At 39.7% G+C, this 18,576-nt stretch overlaps 2 protein-coding genes across 4 annotated transcripts in view; one reads left to right on the forward strand and one right to left on the reverse strand.

Moving 5' to 3' along the window:
- Nucleotides 1–2,737: 2,737 nt before the first annotated feature.
- LOC119909148 lies at nucleotides 2,738–13,546 on the reverse strand. 3 transcript variants are annotated; one of them, XM_038727227.1, is made up of 7 exons: nucleotides 13,352–13,546; nucleotides 10,879–10,929; nucleotides 10,008–10,145; nucleotides 7,036–9,741; nucleotides 5,300–5,449; nucleotides 4,680–4,760; nucleotides 2,738–3,819 (listed from the first exon to the last, which is right to left on the reverse strand). In XM_038727227.1, exons 4-7 carry the CDS (start codon nucleotides 9,152–9,154, stop codon nucleotides 3,701–3,703), a joined length of 2,469 nt encoding a protein of 822 aa, XP_038583155.1. In that variant the 5' UTR covers nucleotides 9,155–9,741; nucleotides 10,008–10,145; nucleotides 10,879–10,929; nucleotides 13,352–13,546; the 3' UTR covers nucleotides 2,738–3,700. The 3 variants fall into 3 exon arrangements, 2 of the variants coding, with proteins under 2 accessions (XP_038583155.1, XP_038583154.1); XR_005445384.1 differs by lacking the exon at nucleotides 7,036–9,741; XM_038727226.1 differs by having other exon boundaries at nucleotides 7,036–10,145.
- Nucleotides 13,547–13,727: 181 nt separating this feature from the next.
- Nucleotides 13,728–18,576, forward strand: part of vsnl1a (visinin-like 1a) — a 33,075-nt gene continuing 28,226 nt past the window's right edge. Inside the window, exon 1 of the mRNA XM_038727228.1 lies at nucleotides 13,728–13,986. The gene's annotated coding sequence lies outside the window, so the exon portion shown is untranslated. The remainder of the gene's footprint in view (nucleotides 13,987–18,576) is intronic.

The following is an 18,576-nucleotide window of genomic DNA, read 5'->3' on the forward strand; positions in this document are numbered from 1 at the left end:
TCATTAATGATCCTCTAGTTTCCAGTAATAAGCTTTCTAAGTATAGGCCTCAGTGTACACACAAGAACCATGTAAATGATTCAAAGGGCATAAAGGGAGGTGGAAACGTGTGTGTTCCACATGATCAAGGTTCTCCGTGAGTATAATAATGTTACTTGGACTCTCACGCTGAGATAATGCCCGTCTTTCATTTCACCTAATGAAAATAAACAAATGTGTGCATGCCTAATCCCTTTAATTTTGGTGGTGGGGAATAAATTAAAAACAGGGGATGTAAATCAATGCCATGTTTTATTTCTGGTATTGTTTGACATCTTGGATCCCTGGGTTATGCAGGGAGATCATAATTTGTCGCAAGTGAATTACACAGTGAAGCTTTTGTGAGGAGGAGGGAGGAGTCATTTTGTAAGATAAAGATAACTTCTGGTTTCATTGCGGCCTTTGAAGTCGCCTCGCTGTTTCTAAAGCTGTAATCTCTCTTTCATGTTACACAGAGAGGCAGCAGATACAAGTTTCTTAAAGGAACCTAATATCACATTTAATGTGAAAGGGAAAAGGAAATGAACCCTCTGCTGCTGAATGTTTTTGGGGAAAGATATATTTCACATTGTTTTTTTGAAAATTGGGGTCTTTCAATTATGCATCAATGATTACCTTTAGACCATGTATCTGTTTCCATTATTAGCAGTGAGTAGATATCTAGAATACGGTCCAGGGTCATCATTTTACATCATAATTTGTCTCCATCATTAAGCCTAATATTATCTTAACAAGTAGCCTAACTGCACAATTAAGACAACTCATTGAAAATAACAGTTTTATATATGCATAATAATAAAATCTTTAAAGACTCAAGCTCGTTGTTTAGCAGATGTGGATTTTTGATGGTAAAGTGTAAAATTGTTAATATTTAAAAAAGTGATTGTGCGAGAATTAAAAAGAGAACCAAAACTTTATAAAATAACCATATATGTGATTTCATTAAAAGAAAAACTCTATTATAGACACATTGTACATCTGGTAGCTGCAGCAGTTGGTGTGTTTCCAAATGAACAAAAGTCTACTTTCAAATGTACCTTTAGTATGTAGGTCAAATACATTTTTAGAACAGAACAGACTTCCTGATAATAATTGTCTGGTTCATTAACTGTAAAAGTGTCTGGGATTAATTCTCCACCCGCATGTGGTAATGCCTCATCATGCTTTAATTTTGAAATGTGACAATTATGTAACACAGGTAACAGTCCACTGCACTTCAAGTGAAGTGTAACTAAAAACCAGAAGATTACCGCCCTGCGTGTAATCAATAAGAAATAACAATAGTGAAATATGAAATACTCTTCAAGCAACTGTAGATGGAAATTTGATCTCATTAAAGACATGAATGGAACATTCAGTTGTTAGAATAATAGAAATAGAAAAAATTACCATCATTACCACAGACTGAGTGGAATAAGTTTTCAGCTGAAGGGGGAGAAAATATCTATATCCATGTGAAGACCTGCAACAAATCAGCCGACAAACTGGGCAAATATGGCTCAGACACAACTAGCACTGACAAAGTCATTATTAATCGAAAAAAAAATCTAATTCTACTCCCTCAGCCTTCACAGACTATGCCTGATTAAAAAGGCAGATTGAATGTGTAGCGTCTGAATCCAATTATTTTTTGGAAAGCCATACTGTGGCGTTGTTTCTTTTTGATTTGCACTTGCATGTCTGCCAGCTGAGGCACCTTGCTCGTTGAAACAAAATGCTCCACAGAAAACTCTTACATTTACTGAAAACAATCCTACCATTTAGATTCAGAGATGTGATTAGGACATGAAAAAATGTCCCTCCCAAATCAGTGAAAACAGTATTGATGAAAGTGCTTTGATAAAATACACAGGGAGGACTCAACACAATTGGAGCCAGATTTAAGAGGAAAAATCCCAATTATTCATTATTAAGAAGATGATATTTTTTCATTCTCCTCCTTTACAAAGAGGACTTAAGGGAATGAACCAAAGTAAGTTTCAGGTCACAAAATAGTTAACACCTCAGATTTAGCAGGCAGGGTACTCTGAAGCCTGGGGCAAATTATCCTTAATTCTCTTTTTAGTTTTGTTTTAACAGTTTAAAACAGTGCTGCATTGAATACTACACAGTGAAGAAATGTAAGCACTGTCTATGTAGCTATGCTATTAGTTTAAGCAGGTTAAGTCAAGTTGTCATTGTTTTCCTTGTCTCTACCCACTGGATCTGTCTCCAACATGCACTCCATGTTCTAGCAAAAACAGCCTAACGTATGATTAAAAACAAACCTATTCACTTCACATTTAGGGAGCTGTGGGTGGCAGGTAAACAACCCCAAATAGCCCCCCTGATACCATCGTTATAACTTGAGCTGAGGTGTCACTTCCACAGCCTACAGCCAGTAGAGCTTCAGCAAGCGCTGAGTCTGTGTTAAAATCAATTCAGTATCTGACTCCCTAGTTGTATCTGGAAACCTGTTAAGCATTTAATGAGGTAAACTGCATTTCTATGACACCAGCAGCTTTTCAGCAAACACTCTAATACAGCCACCAGTCTTATCGGGGAGTTTAAAAATATTTATATTTATAATCACCTCAGTATTATTTATTATGCTGTGCTCCAGTAGTGGCAGGGTGTTACTAAAAAAAATTTGTTCATCTGTTATGATAACAAAGAGTACATTTAGCTGACCGAGCTGGTGAAAAAAGAGCGAATGTAATTATGAGTTAAAAAGTACATATTTAATAAAACAAATGATACTTGTGCTGAGGAAAAATCAGCCCACAGCTGACAAACAAAGACATATGTTGAGTATCACTGCTTTTTGAGTGATGGAACATCAGGAAAGTGAGTAAATGCTTCTTCTTGTTTGTCCCAACAATGAGATCTATGTTTTATCCAAAGGTAGAGTCATGTATTGTTTATACATGAAAAACACATTTTACATACAGTTATATTATTTAATTCACTGGAAAACTGGCCATTTTTAAATTCAACCCCAGCTAACCTCCCACAGAACTGCTCCAGGATATGTTGCATTCAGTACATGTGAAGCCATTTAATGGTAAAAACAGAACATACTGAGCTCATTTACCCTGACTGAATACGCCCACACATAACAGGAACGGGCAGCACACTGCATCAATACACCTACAGTGAAACACAAGGACCAATTATATGTAACAAACCAACCAAGACCAACGAGAATGTATACATTTTGTTGTAAAGAAGCAAATGAATAAATAAATAAATAAATATTAGGGAAACATTTTTTAAAACCACAATATTTTTCCAGCAGGGCAAATGTGGACATGAAACAGGTTTTATTTTATCAACTAATGCTGTCAGGGTGTCCTTAGGCAAGTCACTAACTCCCCAGCTGCTGCAACTGAGCCACTCAGTGGGCAAACAGCTGCAGACTGGGATTAAATGGGAACCTCCAGTGAGAGGATGCATGTAAATGTGAAAATGTAACAGGACATCTTGTGGATTCGGCCATCGCTAGATATATGGGTGTCAAAATGTACAGGAACCAGAACCCTTCACAAAAACCAAGAAAGGGAAGAAGCTAAAAAAAACCATGAACAATCCATTGTAAATCAGAAAAATAACATTTCAGTTGTTGAACATGGTGGAGCTTGATTAACACTCCTGCACTTCACCTTGATTGCATTTCCGATGGTCATTTGTAGGGGTGGGGACGGTGTAGGTGTTTGGTCTTGGCTCTCTTTGAAAGTCCAACCCGGAGTGGCCGTGAGCATGTTCTCAGAGGCTCTAGTCTCCTGGGATGCTCTGGCGGTCCTGCACACCGAAACACAACAACCCAAAAATATAACACAGTAAGCAACAGCCCTGCATGCCTGGCAGCCCGGAAGTCTACATAGTCTACGTAGTGCAAAGAGCTACAGAACATTCTGGCTTTTGTTTTCTGTTAATGGTTACAAAGATCCCACGGTGAACACAAAAATGGACATACAGTCTTTGTTACCAACGCTGACAAGATCGCCCACTAGCTCACCTGATCATTAAGGCTGAGTCCTTACCGCAGGCGCCCAGGTTTGATTCCTTTTCTGCATGTCATCCCCTCTCCTTCCTTTCCTGTCTATCTCCATTGCTGGTACTATCGAATAAAGGCAAAAATGCCACCCCCCAAAAAGATTAACATAATTCTGTCAATGCGCGGAGAGCATGCTAGACTGTTTACCTCAAACTGACAAGGTGACCACATTGCATCTCCAGGTAGTCAGGTTGTTAGACTGACTCTCTTTTTCAACAGTCAGAGGCCAGCCCATTTATTTCCCAGCAGACACACTTCATAATGCAGTGGAGACCAGCAAAATGAGGAGAAGGCAAGAAAGGGTGAGACTGGGTGCAGCAGGACAAGGTATCACACTTAATTGTAATACCTTGTAAGTCTATGCTAATACTGTTTGTCTTTTTCTGTACTGTTTTTTCGAAATCATTTTCAGTTGATGGTAAAAAATGATTTACAATTAGTCTACATAAAAACGTTACTAGACGTTACTAGACCAATGTGCACCAGTAATGACAATATGTAGAGGCATTAAAAACCTTTCAAATGATTTTGTCCTTTCTTTTTTAATCTTGAATTGCTCAGGGGCTTTTCGGTCTTTTATCTGCCATTACAATATGACACTCACTCTGGCTAAGTTGTTCCAAGAAAGGTCCACACATGAAGGACGGAGACCACGTTTTCCTTTTCTGCTCCATTTCCCAGGGCTCTGAAAGGAACATATTAACAGTCAGAGACAACCAGGGGTGCTAAATCTGTCTTATTTGTTGCTCTGTTTACCCTTAAACAATGTTTTTGCATTCATGCCGGAGTTATCGCTTTGCTGCAGCTTATTGGGAAAGGGGAATGAATATTTGAACATTCCTGAGAGGGAGCTCTGTCAATTTGAAAAGACAAATCAATACAAGTAATTGTATTTCCTCACTGAATTAACCTAGTTGACTTTTTAAAGTCTATCACCCAACACTCTGGAAAAACAGTGTTAACCACGCAACACTAAAAACAATGGTATTAAAGGAACATTTAGCTTTGTTTAAACTATTTCCATGTCATTTATTTTAGACTCATCATTTTAATTGTTGCTTCTGAAGAAGTCTTCCGTTTGAGCAAACCATTATTTTAATTGTAATTTAGTTTCACCCTTGTTATCAACCATGATCAGTGGGGCACTTTCTTGGTATTTGCTTCTATTGTTCCTCAAGATATAATTAAGCTTTTTGTTGTTGTTTTAAAAAGAATACTATGAACCTCTGTGTTTCTCTGCAGTGGTCATGGATGCTTCATGGCACAGGTGGCTGCCATGGGGCACCTCCTGCTCGCTGTCACCATGGCCAGATGTACAAGAAACCACTGGATCGCCTCCACACATATCCGGGCTGCAGTCTCCATCAGCATCATCTAAGTAACAGGCATGCAACACACTGCGGTTATTTTTTCTGGCATCATTGTTTGAACATAATCAAGGCATCAATAAAGATGATTATAAAAGTGACAGCCAGTTGTTAAGCTTCATGGTCATTTTTTATGTGAAATTTTCCATATTATACAAGGCTAAGTCAAGTGTTTGTCCTTGATTCGATTATCTAACTTTAGCTGATCAATGCTTTTACACAGCGTTGTATATTAAATCTAAACATGAGCGCTTGACTTTTCACTTTATATATTGACTGGATTCTGGTGTAGATACATTTACATAGCTCAGATGGTTAAAAGAATAGTTTGGCATTTTGGTAAATACGCATATTCACTTTCTTGCTGAGGTTTAGATAAGATGATCGATAACACTCCCCTATCTGTTTGCTAAATATGAGGCTACAGCCAGCAGCACATTAGCGTATTTTAGCATTGACACAGGAAGCAGGGGGAATGAGTTTGTCTGGGTTCGTTTAATGTAGGGCTGACCCCAAATAGTTGAAGATTTGATGCTTCGATGGGCGGAGCCTGATGCGACTGTCAATTTCACAGTCGAAGCTTTTTCAGCAAAACAAAGGATCATGCCATTTTGGCGATATGAGAGTGCTCAACGTCTGATTTTACATGGAACTACCAGTTTTCTCCCAATAAGTTAATAAATAGCCTATTATAATATACATTTCAACGTTTAATGCTGTAAATAAAAATGTAAAAAGAAAAAAAAAACTTTCAATAAATGTTTTTAAAGTGCGTGAACAAATCCAAAATTGTAACCCTAACCCTGGGTCGTCAGTGGGCAAGTGTAGGCGTAGCGTGTATGTGTGTAGTAACAAAAGAAGAACATTTGCCTTAGGGATGAGTGGAGGCCCAGCTTCACTGGTGTTGTGCCGAGTTGTCCGCACATTGCTGGACTTTCGCATAATTTACAGTGTAAGTTGAATGAATAGAGACTGCAGCTCTGCAGCTTCTCAAGATTAAAGCGGCTACCATGTGTACCCCCCCCAGCTCGCAATCACCGCGCACAAAAACACACATGATTTGACAATCAGCCCTGGTTTAAAGTGAAAACTACCGGCCTACAAACAGCTCGTAAGCTGACTACTGGACACATTGTATCTTGTTTAATTCAAACAAGTGTACAAACTAATAATTGTGGTTACATGGGGAGCTATTTGCTGGAATAATTCTTGGCCAGGTACAGTTCAGTACACTTCCTGTAGTCTTGTTGTGATCGTGAGGTTGCCATGCAACCAGAAGAGACTCTTGGCAAGAAAGCAAATAAGTGTATTTCCCAAAATGTCAAACTATTCTTTTTAGGATGCTCACAGAACCTTTCAGTTTCTGTACCAGTTGCACAGTGACAAGTACACCAAGAAAATGTACATGTACAGCACCAAGAAAAGAATGTCCTTATGGGTATTATGGCTTTCATATGATCTACATAATGTACAGAAAGGTTTTTGCAGTGTACAATAAAATAATATGTCAGTCTTTTACCAATAATATCAAGTGTTTGAATGTATTAATTGTATACTGTGCAGTAAAAACTGAGTGGCGCTGTTTGCAGTTACCAGATGCTGTGTCTCTGTGGCGTCCTAAATCTGGGCTGCTGATGTGTTCTTTGTATTTTGAAATGTCGCTCTCCAGCTCTTCAGTTGTACACTGCTCAGGGGATGACGCTCTACTGTCGCTTGCAATATCACTTATGCTGATATCAAAATACAATTTCAGCTCTTTCAAGACCATGTCAAAATGTTTTTTCATTTCAAACTTAGGGCTGTCGTTCACATCAGAGGCTGGACTGTCGCTCATAGGGGAAACAGTTGGGCATATTGACTGTGGGTTTAAGTCATCCTGGGAGCACTTGGAAGAATTACAGGCTGATTCACAGTTAGGAGGTTGCTCTGGCCATCCGAGAGCAATAACGTCTGCTGCTGAGATAAAGTTTGGGAGTTCATTACAACTGTGATCGCTGCTTAAAAATCCATTTCCCATGTTCTCAGTGTGACACTCAGATCTTTCCACTTCTTCCTCCACCTCCTCCTCTGGTACCTCCTTGTGCTCATTGCTCTCTGCCTCAGGCAGGGAGTTGTAAAGTTGTTGCTGGGGAGTTTTCAACAGCTGCCTGGGTGGACTGTTGCTCAGGCCTGCATCATCATCATCTTCATTATCTAGTGAGAGCTGCATCTTTTCGAAGGTGTCAAAAGCCCCCGGCACACGGTCGTAGAAAGTGAAGGCAAATGGCACTGAGGTAAATCTGTCACTACAGTTAAGCGTCGTTGGGTTGCTGTCAGCATTATGTGAATGGATGAATTCATATGGACCTGGCACAACTGCATCACTAGTTGGAGGAAAAGTGAAAGCCAAAAGGTCATCTTTATTTTCAACCATGAATGTCTCACCTCTGTGTTGGTACTCAGCAAAACAACTAATCTTGTTTCTTTGTTCATGTTGACTAACTCGGGTTAATTTGTTGCCACTTCTAGTCAAGTCTCCCTGTATCCATTCACTGGAACATTCATTGGGTGATGCATTAGCCATGTCACCTTCCTGTAGACTTTGTTGCTGATGAGCATCCTCTGATTTCACTAATATCTCGGAGTTCTCATGCACAGCAGTTTCCTCTCCAACACTTGCCTCTTCTTTTCTTTCCTTTTCAACTGTTGTCTCATTAATTGCTAGAATTACAGCATTGTATGGGTGATCAGACAAGCATTCAAGGTAATTTCTCAGTTCCTCATCAATATGTATTGATTCGTTGCCACATTTACTTAGTTTGTCATCAGTCCAGTCAGTGATACAATCACCAGTTGACACTTTAGTTTTGTCTTGTTTGTGTTTTTCATTTTGTTTCATTGGGTTTTCTGAATTCCCATGTTCTTCAGTTCTTATTTCTTCAAAACTTGTCATTTCTTTTCCTTTTATCTCAGTTGACTCGTCCAGTCTGGCAGCTTCGGTTTGTAAATATTCAACCTTCTGTGTCTTCAGGTGGTCAAGACTGACAGGGAAACAGCCAGGCTGATCACGCTCATTCAACTGATGTCCCACAGTATCGTAGCTTTTTTGTCTTCCATCCCCAGCAGGAGGCGGCTCTGCGCCCCTGCATGGACTGCTGCTGGGACTGGATTTCCAATGACAGCTGCTTGCATTGCCAGTTTTGTTGTGTGTTCCATTGGTGGTGATGGAACAGGCCCGTGGTTCTGTGTATGGCTGACCTACCAGTAAGTCCTCTTTATCATCCTTGCACTGCTGTGTTCTGCTTTGGTGATTAAACTGCCCAGTTCGGTCGGGAGCTGAAACCTCCTGTGATGGCCTGACATTAGAACAGAGTGGAAAATGCATTTCCATCTTGTAGACTTTTACTGATGGAGATAATCCTACACCTGCAGTGCTCTCTGCGTAACAGCGTTTCACTTCAGCCTCCCTCTCAGTTTCACTCCAGATTGCAGGGTCAATTACACTGAATGGGCCTGCATCATTATCTCCTTCAGCAGGCTCTTGACTGATTCTTGCAGGCAGTGGAGTCTCTGTTGTGTGATCAGCCGTTTCACTCCGAGCATTGGCTATCATCTTGTTTTCAGCTTCAAGACTCATGTTCTCAATTTCAACATTTCTGGCTAATGCCATATCATAAGAAACAATTGATCCCTCAGCACATCCAGCAGCAGAAGGGATGGAGTTTTTGCTCATGCCATTCTCATTAATTGGGCCTTTTGTTTCCCTATCACAGACGGCAACATTTTCATTTTCAAAAATCTGCAATTCTAATATTTCCCCCTCATTTTTCACACCTTCTGCCAAGTTCCCAGAGGGGTCTTCTTTGGGGCTTGAGTAGAATGTTTTAGAGTCTGCATAATCACTGGAAAATATTGGACAGTCTTCCTTTTTGTTGCTAAAAAGGATATTTTCACTAAATCCATACTCGTGCCTCGTCTGATTACTCTCTTCAACTTCAGCAGACTGGCTCCATGTGTCACAGAAACCTGTGTCATGTAGCGTATCTTCATAAGTGCCTTCAGACCGACATCTAACCTTGTCATCACTTGAACTAAGGGTGAATGCTTGGATTTGACTGACACTATTTTGCACCTGTCTCCCATCTTCGTCATTTCCAGCGGGACTATTGCAACCACCGGGGGGCTCGTCTTCAAGTGATTTTTCCGACCATTTACAATCAGGATGACTGGACGTGTCAGTGCTGGCGTCTTCTGCACCACCTGCATCATCTACTGGGTATGAGCTGAGCTTGTCAGTTTCAGTAATTGGAGGATGCTCATCTGTCACCAGAAATAGAAACTGACTGTGAGCAGCAATAGTACAGACTTCAGATAATCCTGTGTGTGCATCGTGAGTGTGCAAAGTAGTCAAATTAGTAATAGGGGTGACAATTAATTTAGTGTCATCCAGTTGCTTATGAGGTTTTTCATCTTCAGTATCCCCACGTTCTGCTATGCATACCAGGCTCACATTCTTCTGCAACATACTTGTTGGTGACAGGGAGTCAGTGGTTTTCCGAAATGTCAAAAGCTCTGGAAAGTCAAACCTTTTGCCACTGTTGTTGTCGGTCACTTTACAATCTGTCCTTGGTCGTTTGGGGGAGAGTGGTGAAGTTAGCTCCCTCTCAGTTTGTGCACTCATATCTTCTAGTGTGATTTTATCCATTTTCTCCTATCTGCTAAACCTAAAATAGAAACAGCTTGAGTGTGAAAACTGCATCTGAAAGCCACACTGCTCAGATCAATAAGTGTTACCTTATCAAAAAAATGCAATCATGTCAAGAATGAAAGAACTTTTGGTAGATAACAATTCTAGAAACAAAAACTATTCCACGTTAAAGAAAGACTTTTCAGACTGCAATACAGACGCAATCTAGTGATTCAAAACAGGTTGGTAGATGATGGTCTAGTCCAGTTTTCAGAGCTTTCAAAACTTAGAAAAAGGCAACGCCCCCTTGCTTAAATGTCAAAACTCAATTCCTAGATACCTATGGGATCATGATTGTATTATTTGGTCCCACAGACACTCAACAATTGAGCCAAGATAGCCTAATATTGCTGTTTGAAGTAGTTTAGACTACACCAAATACATAAAAAAGATCTGTCCCAAGGCATGTATTATTTCTGACTCTGAGCAAGTGGGAAAGACAGTAAACTACCCAAAACTACTGTATCTTTGAACAATTTCTTTGACCAATTCAAAAAAATTTGGGCTATTCTATATGACCTTTCGGTAACTATTGTAATAACTAATATAATGTTCTTCCTCTGAAACTGTTTGCAGCTCCCTGGGGAAGCGTGCCTCCCACTATGAAAACCTCTTCTCTAGTCAACCTCAGCCTGTACTATAATCCATATTTCCATCTTTATTACCGTAATAGCCCATGTGCTGTGGTATAAAAAGCTACAGTGCCTCACCTTATACCAAACCTGCAGTTCAAAACACATGGGAGTAATCCCACAGCAAACCTTTAAAGAAAATATAGGAGACAACAACATCATATTCAGTGAGTGAATTTCCTATAGCAGAACAGATTATTACACAGCATGATGCTGATTCATTGTACAGAATACAGAAATGGCTCTATAACACTGTCGCTGCTCTGCTGCTTCCCTATTTTAACACCCAGATCAGGAACCGCTGTGCATCACTCTCTGACAATGCTAGCGTTGTTACAATGAATACAATAGGCCATTTTCACAGCAGACATTCTGATCTGGCATAGAAGAGAAGAAGAACAGGTGTTACTAATAACATTAACAATGTCACTGATGTATTCAAGTGTCCCAGTAAGCCATGACAGTGTGACAGTGAGCCAGCATGCACGATCCCTGAAACCAAAGCAGCTGAATGGAAATCACTTATTAATTCATTTTGTAATTACACCTGTTCTTTTTTCTACTGTGACAGTCTCAATATCTTCTGTGAAAATGTCTCAACCTCTCACACTAAGTAAGTAAAAGTTAAAAGGAAGAATTTTAGTCATCAAACAAGTGATGTGTCTGTTACCTGGCAGGTTTTTAAATTTTCAAATATTGTATTTTTTATTTACAGTATGAAATTTAAAAGTACAACATAAAAGAATTATACACAGAATAAAAGTAAGATGTTCCAGCTGTATCTATGCTTAGTAGCAGACTAGACTTTAAATTACCAAAATAAATAGTTATATTTCTACAACCACACAAGTTATCCTTTGTTATTTTAAATGTCGATGCTGCGTGGACTGATTTGTTTCACCTAACTTTATTGTGTGTACTAATATGATGACTAAGGTGACCAGATTTCTCAAATGAAAACCTGGGATATTTTTGGTATGGTGGTCAGTATGTCGTCAAAAAATATAATGTTATTATATATGATATAAAAAACGGGGAGTATTTCAGTTTAATAATCTATCAAATATAATTCTTCTGAATGAAATCAAGTCATTTTGAGGCAGAAACTACCTGTTAGTAGAGGCTGCAATCACTTTCTGGCAAGTATACTGCATTTTATGTGTTGTTTTGGCCAGTTAAATGTATTTTAAGAGGTAAAAGGTACTAGTTGAGTTATAATCTGTCAAATATAACTTCTGAATGAAATCAAGTCATTTTGAGGCAGAATCTACCTTTCAGTCAATAAGCAGTTGTTGTAATCACTTTCTGTCAAGTGAAATACTGCATGTTATGGGATGTATTGGCCATTTAAAGGTATTTTAACAGGTATAAAGGACTGGATTGGTAGGTACACATCAAGTTAAATAATGTAGAGTCATAAAGATAATTGCAAAGTCTTTATTTTATATATAACTCAGCAGCAAATCCTTTTAATTATGCTACATTCCTTAATTTCTAAATATAAACAAGGATTTTAGACATAGGCCTACCAAACACATAATCCATCGGCAACAACAGGCTTCTATTATTGCCTATTATCACGTAAATGTCATGCCTGGTTATGCTATAAATTGCAAAAAAACAATTATTTGGCCACAATTATGATTATTCCGTTAAAAGAAACGTTAAATATCACAAAGACATACCTTTGCTGTTACCACGGACATAAAGTGATGTTTATTAGCACATTGTGTCTTGTTATGTTTTACCCAGATAACAGCAGCTGTAGACGTAAAGATACTGGGCAATACAGCTTTAACATGCTGCATGCGCTCCCACGGACGGCAATAAATTTTTGGCGAACAATCACTTTTTGGCACACCTGTATGCTCTGCTGTCCAGTCTTTCTGGCCACGTAAAATCTGATTTCAAGTCTGTTAACACCTTATACAGTGTATGATTAACACACAGTTAAAAATGTGGACATTTTCATAAGGGCAACGTCCACCAAAACCAGGGACTATCCCAGGACAACTTGGACGTCTGGTCACCCTAAGATGACCATCCTTCAGCTAAGGAAGACATATTTTCCAAAGTTAGCTAGCTAGCTGCTGATAGCTTTGTTGGTACTTGACATTACAGGTAGCTTAGGCCTGTGAGCTGGCTAGAGCAGGAGTAACGTTAACTTAACTAACTACACACATTACCTGCTTTTTCAGAAACACTTGAATTTAGTGTTTTGAACTACCCAGTTTTCATAACTCAAACCAGTAACATTAACGTTACCTCGCTATTGACAGTAAATTAGGTTAAATTTTATGACTTTGTATCATAATGAAGTTGAACCTTAACATTACAAACAGTAACTTAGCGTTAGCAAAGTTGGCTAGCTTAACATTAGTCAACTGTATTGTAACATTACTAGTGAAAAAAGTAAGCAAACCCTTTAAATCCATTAAGTTATATTTTCATTTCCACAGCTGACTTTGACATTTGCTGAAATTTTAATCTATAAATATATTTTTCTTCTCTGTCCAGCTATTATTAGTTACTCCCAAGTTAAGTTACTCACCTTCTGATTTAGTTATTTTAGCATAAGTTACCTAGCCGGGCTACTAGCTAATGTTACCGTCGTCATCCTGTATGTGGCGCGAAAAGCTCAGCGCGAAGCTGCTGCGGCCGCTGAACGAAGCAGGTGGTTTTCTTTACGTTACTGGTTCACAGCAGATTTTGCATCTCATCTTTGCCAGGTTAGAAAGATTATTAGTCTGTCATGCCTCTGGCGCTGAGAAATAACATAACTTTAACATCTAACAAATGTAGCTACCTAATCTAGCAGCCTTTATTTTTCTTTATTCTTTGCAGCAGCAGCCTGTTATAATACCCAGCCACACACTGGGAGCTCTCTCTCTCTCTCTCTCTCTCTCTCTCAGTATCTGTCTCCTCCTCTCAGTAACATCAGCAGCAGTGTGTGTTCAGCATCCTACGGACCCGCACCGCTCACTTTCCATCGAGGCTGACTTTACTCCCGCGAAACACATTATTAAAACCACAGAATAAAACAAAACGCTCGGCAGAAATCTAAAGGCACTTGTGGCTCGACAGAAGAGCAGCTTCAGACGTTTGACTCGCTCTTTTTTCGGTCCTCGCAGGTTGTTTTTTTTTGTCCAGACCTCAGACCGGACTTCTCCCGTTGACTCTCGCAAGGTATGATGGTTGCTCTGTGTAATATGTTGAAGGATTCGTTTTGTGCATGGAGAAAATTAGATTTTTGCACATTGACCTACATGATGCGACCCGGTGCGTCATCCTTTTGATTTCACAAGACCCATTTATGGATTTATTGGCGGATTAGGTCCATATTAATGGGGCCAAAATTACAATAACCACACGTAGTCTATAATTTATCAGTATAGGCTCTACTGCTGTTTTATCGATGCCAATTGTAGCTACGTTTTGCACGCAAATCCGCGACTTGTCAGTATTAGTCTTGCTTGGATTTATTCTGCCTACACATGCACACACACACACACACACACACACACACACACACACACACACATATCAGGCTTTCCATGGTGTGGTGTGACATATCCTGGTGTAGTTTGGCACTGGTGCTGCAAGGGTGTGTGTGTGTGTGTGTGTGTGCGCGCGCGGGAGCCTGTGCAGGAGGAAGGTGGGGGTGTGGTGTGTCTCCTTAACCCACATCATCCTCACCATGAAGCTACTTTTTTTTTTTAGATCAATGCAGGCATGACCACATCCACCAGCCCCTCTATGCTTATTGTAGCCTACCTCTCCTGCACAGACACACACACACATTTCTACACAAGAGGGGCAGCAGGATTGCACCGAAACCTACCTGATTTGTCTGAATCGAAGTCTTGAACCGCATTGTTCATATCTGGTATTGCCTCTCTTGGCTGGGGCTCTGCCTGCCTCTCAAGGTCATTCCCTTTTGGCAAATGATGGTAAAGGGACAGTGTTATGTAAAAACCTACCGCCTGGCTCCAGGGCAGGTCTGCTGGCTGTCATAGAGTATTGTAAAATTTCTCATTTGAAAATGTAATTACAGCTATGATTTTTTTTTTCTCTTTTTGGCTCGGGTGAGGCCTTGGTGGACTAAACGACAAAGGCTATGACTCAGGTTTGCAGACTGACCCAGAGAGTCTTGTCCCAAGCATGGTCCTTCTCATTTATCCAGCTAAAATGAAGCACTGACTGATTATGCACCATGCTGCCTGTTTTTTTTTCATGACTAACTGGTGAAAATCATTCACAGAATTAAGGGTTAAATGGCAGGATGTTCAGTGTTTTGCGCTAACAAGAGTGTCATGCCTCTGTATCCATCTCAAATCACACCCTGATTACTTTTATATCACTTTCTTCATGCCTATCTTTTTTAATGGGACTTGTGCTGGTGTTCTTTCTTCATCTTTTACTGCTGATGCACTTTCTCTCCTGTGTTTATCTGTTGTAGCGTCAGTGAAAATGTAACTGAGTGAGCTGGAGAATGTTGACGGAATTTTATCATTATCACATTCGGCTGCTGACTATGAGTGATGAGTAGATGTTTTTTTTAAAGATAGTTTTCATTCCATTCCCCGGTTATTGCAGTACAAAGTGAAAGGTGAGCATGAAGAAATGCAAGGGTGACGTGGCTCTTACAAAGTGCTCACAAATGACAGTTAGTGGAGACATGAGAATGAGACGTATGGAGGACAGTGTGACAAAACTGCGCAAAGTTTTCTTATGTCCAATTGGCCATCAAATAACTCAGATCTGTGACAACAAGCATAAAATGAAGGTCTTTAAAAATGCGTTGGAAGATGAAGTTTTGAAATGGATCCACCATATCATGTTGCCACTTACGTCACTTTAAAGGTTGTGCAGTTGCAGGCTTTATATAAAGTAAGCTGAGGGGGTGGTATTAAAAAATGTGTGATTTGTGGTGTGTGTTCGTTTGCCTTTTTGTACACCATAAATGAAGCACTCAAGATAAATTGATTAATAAGATATGGAAAAATAGCTTGTGGTGTGACATAAAGCTGGGCCACCAGCAACACGCTGACACAATACAGATGCGGATCTAGCTCTACTGCTTGTTGCATGAATGAAGGCAGACAGAGTAACACTTGTATTATGATGCAGTGTGAGCTACTGTATGCACAATAGTGAGCGTATTAGAAGTATTTAGTGTCACATCAGAAGTTTGTATCTTTCGCCGTTTTATTTTAATTATTTCCCCAGAGGTTTACTATGTTGTGTGTGCCGCAGCATCATATAGTATGCTGACAGTATGTGCTGAAATGCAGCACTTAAGCTCAATTCTTGATTTCTGTAGTCCTGGGGATGAAAGGGTACATAAATTCACAAACACGCTTAAGCAAACATAACAGACATGCAGTCTTAAACACATGGGGCACACACTTGCGTTTATGTCCGGTGGGAGATACATGCATTAACTGACACACTGTACATGCTGTATAAATACAAATGTATGTACTTTATCTTTCTATTCCACAAGCACCCACACACACTGTCCCGCACACGCAACTACACAGTGCCGAGGCTGTCATGCGTCCTGTGCTGCACTCACATCTGTCTCTGTCTCCTGCTGCTGCAGCCGTCTTCAGGCTCAGCCCATCTTGTCTGACAGCCTATATTGTAACAGAAAAGTGTTTGGCAACTTTCTGTCAGAGTGCACTGCCTCATCAGTTTCCCTGCAGCACTGACAGACTTTTTGTTTGTAACAGGGGGCGTTTCAAATCGCTGGACATAGAAGAAGGGGCTAGTTTTTAGTTGTCATATTCCTACAGTTTTGTTTAACCAGTATACCATGCTCAGGTCTTTGCTTGGTTGTTTGTCAGCTGAAAACTGGGAATCAGTAGCATTATTAAATTTGAATCAAGAATCAGATCAGATTTTGAATCAGAATCATTCAAATCCCTTATCAAATCTATTTGAGTAGATTGTTTTGGGTAGCAGGGTTCAAAAGGTAGATTTTTTAGTAAAGGTTTTTGTCTAAATATTCCAACTGAAATTAAACAGCATTTTTTTGTCTAACAAAACATACATATCTGCTTTGTGAATCAATTTCCAGTGTTCTCCCTTGAGAAAAAATCTAAAAGCAAGGCAAAGGGAAAAATGTGTATTTTAGATTGTTTGGTTTCATGATGGTGTCCCCTAGTGTTGGAACAATTTTGCAGACTACTAGTCAGCTGTCTGTCTACGTAGATGGAGAACTTATTTAGATAGAGCCAATCAAATCTTGCATAATGCAGTGACATCAGCGTTCTACTGTAGGCAGAGCTGCTACACAGCACAAGAGTCACAGACACAACACAGAACAACCCACAATAGCTAATAGCTGCTTAAGTCTCCTTCTTATCTAAGGTACAGACATGAAGACACGTCTCGTCTTGCACTTTAGCTTGGAGCGACCAAACAAACATTCGCTGGGGAAAAGTGCACTGCATAGCAACATTGCTAATTAGCTGCTTAACATAGCTGCTCAGCTGGAGCACATTAAACAGCATGTAAACCTGAAAATGTCACTTGGGTCCAGTAAGCTAGCAGTTAGAAGGAAAAGGACAACGTCTGGTATTTCCCCAAAGATCTTTTTTCTTTCTTTTAATTAATCAGAAAAACAAAACATTAAAAAACAAGTCGACATATTTTTCCTCAAAAAAGAAATTAATAAATGGGATTTTGGTTGGACTGGAGTTTCCTGTGAGAAACAACAAAACGGGAGGTTGCCATGAGATGGCCTTGTAATACAGGAGAAACAGGAGTGTTGGCAGGTATGCACATAGGACATGGCACTAGAAGACCTACTAATGTAGGGGGGGAAATCTGGATTAATGGGATGTTATTGATGTGTTATGGATGTGGTTCTATATGTAAGAAATTGTCTCACTGCAATATATAGCTAACCATAACTTAGCTGAGTTCCCATGATATCTACAGTATTTGATGTAAGTTTTGTAATCAAGGGCGGGCTTCCTTTATTTGGTAGTCACAAAGCTAAAAAAAAAATAAGGGCCTTGATTTGCACAAACGCAGGTGAACAAATAGCCCCGTGAAAACTAATGATGAGTAGCTGAGATGACAGTCAGCCAAACACAGGTCCAAAAATGCTGCTTGTCCCTAATTAATAAATCAAGAATCTGCCAGAGGTGACATTTTACGGTGAGCATCAGCCGTGTCGGGGCGCTTCATTGGGCTCAGCTGATAGTAAGAGAATCCATTCAACTTTTGGTCCAGAGGGACAAAATCCAACATGGACTGCTGTGATAATCTCTCTCTCTCTCCGTCTCTCTCTCTGCACTCCCTTGGGTCTGCAGCAACACACCCACCATGTTTGAAGTCAATTGGATGAACAGTTTCTGACATAATCGAAATACAAACACACAGACAGATACACACACACACAGATTCCTTCCTTTATTAGAGAGATGATCTGCTTGCCATTATCTAATTTAATAACATCATGTCCTGTCCTGTATGGACAATGTAGCCTTGTCATACCTGTGGGGATTTAATTTGTAATAAATTAATTTATTTCTTGTATTGTACGTTTAATTTACAGGCAGCGTAGAAGCATGATTAGTCACAACTTGAATTTCAGTTACGTACATTGTGAATCCTAAACTTGAGTCATGGCAAGCCCAGCTGAAAGCATTTTTCCGAATTGGATTTCAGGACAATATACAGTTATATTTATCTTCCTTAGACAAATGATTTCCAGATTGTGGTGAAGGGCCTGTCTGAGCTGCTTAGGAAGGTTCTAAGGGG

This window comes from Micropterus salmoides, unplaced genomic scaffold (assembly GCF_014851395.1).
Source record: "Micropterus salmoides isolate LMB-PRFRI ecotype aquatic unplaced genomic scaffold, ASM1485139v1 Ms_hic_scaffold_18, whole genome shotgun sequence".
In the NCBI taxonomy this organism is placed as follows: Eukaryota; Metazoa; Chordata; class Actinopteri; order Centrarchiformes; family Centrarchidae; genus Micropterus; species Micropterus salmoides.